This window comes from Triticum dicoccoides, chromosome 7A (genome assembly GCF_002162155.2).
Source record: "Triticum dicoccoides isolate Atlit2015 ecotype Zavitan chromosome 7A, WEW_v2.0, whole genome shotgun sequence".
Lineage (NCBI taxonomy): Eukaryota > Viridiplantae > Streptophyta > Magnoliopsida > Poales > Poaceae > Triticum > Triticum dicoccoides.
Window position 1 is genome coordinate 294,004,394 of NC_041392.1, and position 8,127 is coordinate 294,012,520.

Genomic DNA, 8,127 nt, shown 5'->3' on the forward strand with positions numbered 1-8,127 from the left:
GCGACCTCCGTGGCTCGTCGAGGTGAACCCCCACAGCTTTCCGCCATCACTGGTTCCAGCAAAACCAGTATGTGGTTGCAGCTCTCACCCCAGCCAGTTGTAGCATCTGCGTGCTCCATCGTCAAGCCTGCCGGTTGAGGTAGTAGCTCGCCGCTGATGCCGGGGTGTAGTCACTGGCGTGCTCGCCGTAAATTCTCGCCTTCGGCGCCCTGAGCAGCGAGGAAACAGCTGTAGATGGGAGGGATGTCGGGGCTATGGGGGAACGTCGCAGGGAGCGTGTGGAGGTGGAACGAGAGGAGGAAGATGAGAATGAACCGGAAAGGGATGAATAAGGTTGGATGCGGTTTGCACGGGCCCACGTCGGGGGAGACGTGGCTATATGTGTGTGGGTGTTGTGCGTGACGAGGCAAGAAGTCGGCCCAGCGTTCGGCCAGCGCGCTGACGTAAAACATTTCTCTAAAAATTAATAATTTCTCGTTGCTGCCCTTAGCAGTATCCGTGGCATGCCAACCACTCAAGGAATATTCTACTCAATCTGACAGGCTAATGGCTGACACACGGGGTAGTTGGTTTAGTGAAAGGGCATGAGATTACATCAGAACTCAAATACCACAATCCGTCGTATTCACAGAACAAACAAGAGTAGTAGTATTTCTCAAAGAGCAAAAGAATAGATACTTGAAGAAATTAGAAAAAAATCACACAGAAGGTGCCTTCATATTCTGAGTGGCAACCATGACGCAACAGGCGCATTATGAGATATATTATATAATTCTTGGCATAATAGACTAGATTCGTTTGATGTTTTTATATTTGAGCACAGTATAATAATAGATGCTCGTATACACGCCCACACACTTATTTTATTGGACTTCCTCGTATGTTGGATGAAGATTTGACCATGCGCGTGACCCAGCCGATCAGTACGCGCTAATTAGCCTGAACCACGCGCGTCCGTGTTCCTTCATAAATATAGATGATAACATCATATTTATCTAGACAAAATATATAATATAATTAGTAATTTATGATGAAAAAGAGACATATAATAACATAGCTAGTTACTCATTTTATAAAGTAACATCACACATACCAAAACAATACTCACTCCATCCGGTGAAAAATGTATATATAGAAATTTTAGTACAAGCCGTGTGCTCCCGCGCGGGCGGCCCGGGAGAAACCCTAGCCGATGTCGACTCCTCCACCACTCATCCCCATTCTCCTTCAGCCGCCACCTGAGGGCATCCCCGAGCAAAGCCCGTGCGGTGGCGGCAGGGACGGTGTTTCCCTTCCTCTTGTCCGGGCGTGGCGGCGCAGGGCGTGATCTGGCGGCAGGGATTCGCGCGCGACCTGCGGTGGCACAGTGCGGCGGCGCGGGCGGAGGAGACTCGCGTGCGTCCAGCGGTGGCACAGTGCAGCGGCGCGGACGATGCAGAGACACGGGGGGCTGGTCGCCCGGGGAACCTGCCGCTGCTGTCCATGGGAGCTTCGGCGCCAGATCTGGCTCCTTGGGGGCGGCGGGTACCCCATCCGACTGTCCCATGGCTACGACGGGGCACGACGGAGCGATGTAGAGGTGCTGGACAGCGTACCGCTCTGGTGGCATGGTGGCCTGGGTGTGCTGTCTTGCTTGATCTAGGCAAATCCTCTGCTTCAGATCTGGCTTCTTGGGCAGCGGCTCGCACGGCCGTAGGTCATCGGGGCTGCGGCTGGGGGGTCGGCGGGGTCTGTTGTGGTGGCGGTCGAGTGTAGTGGTTGGCGGAGAGGGATTGTGTGCAGGCGGCGGCAAGGTCCTTCCTGACTCCGGTATGTGTAGGTGCTCGAGGTAAGCGATTGTGGCTTCGGACGCCTTCTTCTGGACGTAACGGGGACGCTCACTGTGGTCCGGAAGCTAGGTAAGGAGGCCTGCGTTGCCAGACTCGGCGGCTGGCCACGCGGAGAAGAGGAGGATGGGATGCTCCAGGCGGAAGCCTGTTGTCAACCTTGTCGGCCACAATGACGATGACGCCTTAGGTGCGCGCTGGGAGTTATGCGCCATTTGCAAAACTACCTATATGTGGCGTCTGAAGCGCCGAGTAGGAATTGCGTGACATTTGTGCCGAACTGCACGTTTCTAGAAAAGTTGTAATCTCTAGAACATTTTCTTGAGAATTTTTTTCTAAAACATTTAACCAGCCATGAAACAGCTGCACGTTTATGAATCTTTTCTAGTATTCATGAATTTTTTTCTACGCGTTTGAGAAGTTCATGAATTTTAAAAAGTTTACGAATTAAAAAAATAGTGAACTGAGAAAAGTTAACGGATTTAGAAAATGCCGGCGAAGTACAAAAAGTTCATGAAATACTAATAAGGGCACGGATTTTTAAAAAATCGCGAATAAGAAAGTGTTCACTGAATTGAAAAATGATCATGCATTTGAATGAAAAGTTCACGAATATAAACGAGTTCATGAATTTTAAAGAATAAGTTCACAAACTTGAAAAAGATCACGAGTTTGCAAAAAAAGTTCATGAATTTGCACAAATTCGCTATTTAAAAAATCATGAAATTGAAAAAAAGTTGACGAATTTGAAACAAGTTCATGAATACAAAAAAAGGTCACAAATTTGAAAGAAAAAATTGTGAATAAAAAAATGTTTAGTAATTTAAAAGAAAAGGTTCACAATTTTGAAAACAGTTCATGAGTTTGAAAAGTGGTTCATGAACTTGAAATATGTTTGGGATTTTTTACAAACTGAAAAAAAGTTCACGAAAATGGGAAAATGAGAGAATGGAAAACGAAACATAAAAAGGAAAAAAAAACTAAGAAAACTCGGTCAAAAGCTTTTAGAAGTTTCACAAAACCGGCAGGAAACTTCTAGAATCCTCATAAAGCCTGATGGTGTACATGGGCATGGGTCGGCCTATTTTCTATGCAGGTGCGCGCTGGGAGTTGTGCGCCATTTGCAAAACAAACTATATGCGGCGCCTGAAGCACCGAATAGGAATTGCGTAGCATTTGTGCCGAACCACATGTGTCTAAAAAGGTTGTAATCTGTAGAACATTTTATTGAGAAATTTTTTCTAGAACATTTAATCAGCCACGAAACTGCTGCACAGGAACAGCAATCGGCGCAACGCTGAAATTGGGCCACTAAACAGAGGCTGGCGGCACACTGCGAGAATGGACGAGACGCAGCAAGTAAAAAACGCTCATTGTCTTCGGCTGTCCACAGCGAGCCGCGCTGGGCACGGCATGGCACACTGGTGCCGCGGCCGACGGCGACGCGCCTCCCCCTTCACACGGCGCGATGAGGCGGGTGGTGCGGTACACCGGCCCGTCCGGCACGGCTACGTATACGTACGACAATCCGCGGCAAGCTGGCCAAGAACCGGGCCCCGGATGACAGACAGCGCGTTGGAGTTTTGTACTAGCTCATCCATTGGTGGAAGTCGCCGTCTCGCCAGGCTCCGCACTCCACTCCACGAGGTCGGTCCTCGAGGCCTCCGTGCGGTGCGAGTCGCCGTCGTCGCGCCCTCCCCACTCCGCGCTAGGTCCTCGGGGCGCATTAACAATTCCAACACGCCCAAGTCAACACACCGGATCGTTCAGCTCAGCCAATCGGTTCAGGTAGATCGGTCAGATGGCTTAACCCGGCCTACTCCCATCGAATCGACCGACCCACTCGCCACGCCGGACCCCCCACCTACGCGAACCAAACTCGCACTAGTAGGAAGCATATCCTCAAATGCAAATACGGATTAATTGCGTTTATTCTATTGCCTATCTATCTATCCATTAATTGGAAAAAGGAGGCGAGTTATAATACTACCAAAATCTGCTATGAAGCGGTGACTCATCAATCAAAGCAAAGATAAGCATCGCATTTATCCTACGTTTCCATATACTAGCAACCTGCCTCAAAAAAAAAAAAAAAAGGTAACCTGCCTGATCTCCCGAGGCGACGACACGAAACGGTTGCAGCTGCACCAAACCCAGCCCGACCCGTCCGGGCCTTTACTCCACCACCACAGTATCAGTACCGCACCCATCCATCCTCCTCTCCTGCAAAACCAAAGGCCAGACCCAGACCCAGACCGCTCACGCCGCACCGCACGCGCTGCACGGGCACCCAACACAAGCCCTTCTCCGATCGTGCTCTCTCGCCGCCGGTAGCAGTCTAGCAGAGCAGCGGGGAGGAGCTCCGAGATGAGGGCGCCGCGGAGGCCGATGGCGGTCGTGCTCAGCTGGGTGCGGAGGCAGCCGCCCAAGGTCAAGGCCTTCCTCGCCGTCGTCGCGGGCATGACCGCGCTCGTCTTCATCCGCTTCATCGTCCACGACCACGACAACCTCTTCGTCGCCGCCGAGGCCGCGCACGCGCTCGGCATCGCCGTGCTCATCTACAAGCTCACCAAGGAGAAGACCTGCGCTGGTTCGCTCTCTTCTCTTCTGTTGCCCCCTCTTTCCCCAAAGCTATCCTCTCGATCCGTCCAGCTAGCTTCACTTCACCGCGGTCTGATCTGATTTTTCCAAAGTTCCTTCCTTTCTGGGTCACCTTTGTGCTGAAAACATATGGATTTTTTTCTTTCCTTTTGGAATCATGAACCTGATTTATCCTCGGACCTAGGTACTTCTGTTCTTTTGTGGGGTTGAGGCATATGAAATTATTAATCCACTGTTTTGCTATGAGGTAACTGTTACTTGGACACTGTCTGCGACTTACGCTGCGTGGTGCATTGCAAGGAAGTGGAATATTACTACTCCGTACATGCTGATTTGGGGAACGCTGAAATTCTTGTGTGGTCATTTCGCTGAATGTGTGCAAAGTGAGCAAAAAGCATGTGCCTGTTCCATCCAACTGCCCTGCCCCGTTCGCGTGTCTGTAGCTGCATCTGTGTACTTTAGAGGCCCTGCTGCGAAATGCAGGCAATTCATGCTGTATGCTCGTTCTATGAATGTGGTTCCATAAGATTCTAGCAGATTGTTCTGATCAGTATGGTGTATGTGATAGTGCATAAAGTGTTTGTTTGGACCATTTCATCTCTTGGCGCTTCAGTCCAGTCCCTACTGGAACACCTGTCTCTCTCATGGACTTGCTGTTCGTAAGAAACTTTCCTGCTTTATTTGTTGGAATGACTTTGTCCCTAGATGCTATTTTGATGAAAAAAGGGTCCGTGGATGGTACTATTTGCATGAGAAGAAGAACCAACAAACATGTTGTTCATACAACATCAGCATCATTCCATTCTTGTAATTTGTGTTTCTGATCCTTATTAGGAACATATGTGTGCCCCTTTTGTTCTTCGCCTGTTCAAGATGCATGTTTTCTTTGCGGAAAGTGAGCTCCTTTGTTCTTCGTCTGTTTAAGATGCATGTTTTCTTCGTGAAACGAAGCAGCTCAAGCAGAGCTAGAAACGGAAGCCAAAGCAGCAGCATCCTCCTTCTTCTAGACAGTGAGCTAGGAATTTTTAGTTGATCTGCTCTTATGTTTGCTGCTGGGGTTTAGGTAACTGTGGATATTAAGAAACATGAACCACTCCTCTTTTTTTTCTGCATGTCACTAAAGGATTTCGGTTTTTCTTAGTGTGTCTGCTGCTCATGTTGCTGCCTGTCTTAGCTGTTTGAATGTTATGATTAGGTTTCTGTTTCATCACCTGATACAAGATACAAGGAAATTTCTATGCTCAAGCTCTGAAAATTTTGTATACAGCTATGCACATGGATAATTTGTATGGTCACAGAATCTGCCTTCTCACATATCTCTGGTACTTTACATTGTATAGAGGTTGCGTCATTTAATTCGGATCGGAGGGAGTAATAAAGTTTCTTACATAATGGAATCTATGTACCATGTTTTCATTAACAAGAAACTGGGTCTCTACTGATAGTGAAGTGCATACAGATGACTGATCTGCTGTAATAAAACACACTAACTGCCATATCAGTGTGATAAACTTGCTTATTTTTTCTTTGGTGTAGTTTGATCGTGACAATTGCTTTGTAATCTATATACATGCTCTAACTTCCCCTCTTTCTTAAATTCTCGCAGGACTTTCACTCAAGTCTCAGGATTTGACAGCACTGTTCCTGGCCGTTAGGTTGTACTGCAGCTTTGTTATGGAGTATGACATCCATACAATACTGGATTCAGCTACACTAGTAGCTACTCTTTTTGTCATTTACATGATTCGGTTCAGACTGAGGTCAACTTATATGCTGGACAAGGACAATTTTGCATTGTACTACGTGGTAAGAATTCAACATCTATAAACTATAAAACTGTGAGGATTTAGGCCATTAGACATTAGTTGATTAGGGAGTCTTATTTCCTGGTTGTATGTTGTAGGTCCACAAGATGTCAGTATCACTTTTAGAAAGAGTTGTATCTTTGCCCCTTGTGGTAGCTAGTTTTGCATGTTAATCTGTTTATCTTGTGAACTTCCTCTTATTGCCGCCAATACCAACTCACTAGACTTACTGTCCAGGTTGTACCATGTTGTGTGCTGGCATTTATTGCTCATCCTTCGACATCACATATCATGATCAATAGGATCTGCTGGGCCTTCTGTGTTTACTTGGAAGCTGTTTCAGTGCTGCCCCAGTTGCGCTTGATGCAGAATACAAAGGTAACTGTTAAAACATACATAGGCCCTTGGATGCAGAATTGAACGGTCAAATTTATCTAACTTTAAGATATGTTTTTGAGCAGATTGTTGAACCATTCACAGCTCATTATGTGTTTGCATTGGGAGTGGCAAGGTTCCTTAGCTGTGCACACTGGGTCCTTCAGGTTCTTTACTCTATCTTTTTCTTATTTAAAATGTACAATTTTAGTCTCTGTTACGCCAAAGCGCCAATACAAACTGCCTTCTGACGACACATAATGAAATATTCCAAAAGAGTGGTAGAAAGTCCAGATACTTTGGTGAACAAAGCAGAACAGTGAAAACATAGTTTTACTACACACATAAAATAAAATGGTATCTCTCACTGATGTTTACTGTTTACACCATTAAGTAGAAGTTCACATAATCAAATGTTTTTTATTGAGGTAAATTTTCCATTTGTTGCCATCATGACCACCCATGTTCATGCCTGATTTAACATATCCTAGGAAATCATAATTTTACCTAGTTGCATGTTGGATGGTATCGGTATCTTCTCAGTGTCTGCACACTTGGCTGCATCATTGTTTAAGAAATATGTTACTTTTAATGCATGGAATAATAGCATGCTTATCCATGGGGTTTGAAAATATAGTAGACTATATCCATGTTGCAGAATTCATTCATGACTGTGTGGGTCCATCTAAACCAAGTAATGGTACTCGCCTTTTTAGGTCTTGGATACTCGTGGCAGATTATTGACTGCTCTGGGCTATGGCTTTTGGCCATCGATGGTTCTCCTCTCTGAAATCGTCCAGACGTTCATCCTTGCAGATTTCTGCTACTACTATGTGAAGAGGTACATAATCTTAGCATCTGCTATCACTTTGGCAAACCGTTTAACATGTGTTAACCAGTGAATTGTTGTTGTGCAGTCTTGCTGGTGGACAACTAGTGCTGCGACTTCCTTCTGGGGTGGTGTAAAATCTGCATCATGATGGACAACTCATTTGTTTGGTGCTGTGTCTTACTGTTGAACAGTGGTTCTGCTTCTGGCGCCCAACCTTCGCTCTTCCCATGTGGGATGGATTCAAGAGTCTTGTTTGCCTTTTCTTTTTCAGTTATAAACTGTTTGGTGAAAATTGTACCAGAGACTCTTGGTCGTGAAATGTAGGCTGTTGAGAATACTATCTATAGCTGACTATTTATCCAGACTAGTTTTCAAGTACTTGCCTCCTTACATGCTCAGTCATCCCAGTTTCGGATTGCGGAGGCCATGAGATACTCGCTTTTTGATGGTCATGTTCTCTTTCATTTGTGTTGATCTTGGTGTTGCAGCTCTGAGCATTGGTTCCAGCTGAGCCAACATCTCCAGTTTTTGTATGGGCTGGCGTGGATTCTGCTGAATTCGCAGTGCCGTCAATGAAACTGAAGAGTTGTTGTTCAGGCTATAGGTTGGTCATCGGCGGGACTCGTCTTGTTTTTTTAGAGAAAAGGCTAAGGCCTGACTTTATAGATAAACCCACCAGGCAGCGTCA

At 46.3% G+C, this 8,127-nt stretch overlaps 2 protein-coding genes across 2 annotated transcripts; one reads left to right on the forward strand and one right to left on the reverse strand.

The window, feature by feature from the left end:
- Positions 1-762: 762 nt before the first annotated feature.
- On the reverse strand, positions 763-2,181 carry LOC119328326 (actin cytoskeleton-regulatory complex protein pan1-like). Its single transcript, XM_037601324.1, has 2 exons — positions 1,094-2,181; positions 763-995 (listed from the first exon to the last, which is right to left on the reverse strand). The coding sequence occupies exons 1-2, from the start codon at positions 1,607-1,609 to the stop codon at positions 921-923; spliced, it is 591 nt and encodes a 196-aa protein (XP_037457221.1). The 5' UTR covers positions 1,610-2,181; the 3' UTR covers positions 763-920.
- A 1,837-nt stretch (positions 2,182-4,018) lies between these two features.
- Positions 4,019-7,837, forward strand: LOC119329591 (ER lumen protein-retaining receptor erd-2.2-like). The gene is made up of 6 exons (XM_037602657.1): positions 4,019-4,416; positions 6,034-6,233; positions 6,470-6,610; positions 6,694-6,774; positions 7,324-7,448; positions 7,525-7,837. The coding sequence occupies exons 1-6, from the start codon at positions 4,194-4,196 to the stop codon at positions 7,571-7,573; spliced, it is 819 nt and encodes a 272-aa protein (XP_037458554.1). The 5' UTR covers positions 4,019-4,193; the 3' UTR covers positions 7,574-7,837.
- The last annotated feature ends 290 nt before the right edge of the window (positions 7,838-8,127 follow it).

Coding starts and splice junctions, on each gene's coding strand:
- LOC119328326 (XM_037601324.1), bottom strand. CDS start 1,609: ATGCCACCAGAGCGGTACGCTGTCCAGCACCTCTACATCGCTCCGTCG. Junction 996..1,093: donor ATGGAGTGAGTATTGTTTTG/GTATGTGTGATG, acceptor TATTTTGTCTAG/ATAAATATGATGTTATCATC.
- LOC119329591 (XM_037602657.1), top strand. CDS start 4,194: ATGAGGGCGCCGCGGAGGCCGATGGCGGTCGTGCTCAGCTGGGTGCGG. Junction 4,417..6,033: donor CAAGGAGAAGACCTGCGCTG/GTTCGCTCTCTT, acceptor AAATTCTCGCAG/GACTTTCACTCAAGTCTCAG. Junction 7,449..7,524: donor TGCTACTACTATGTGAAGAG/GTACATAATCTT, acceptor GTTGTTGTGCAG/TCTTGCTGGTGGACAACTAG.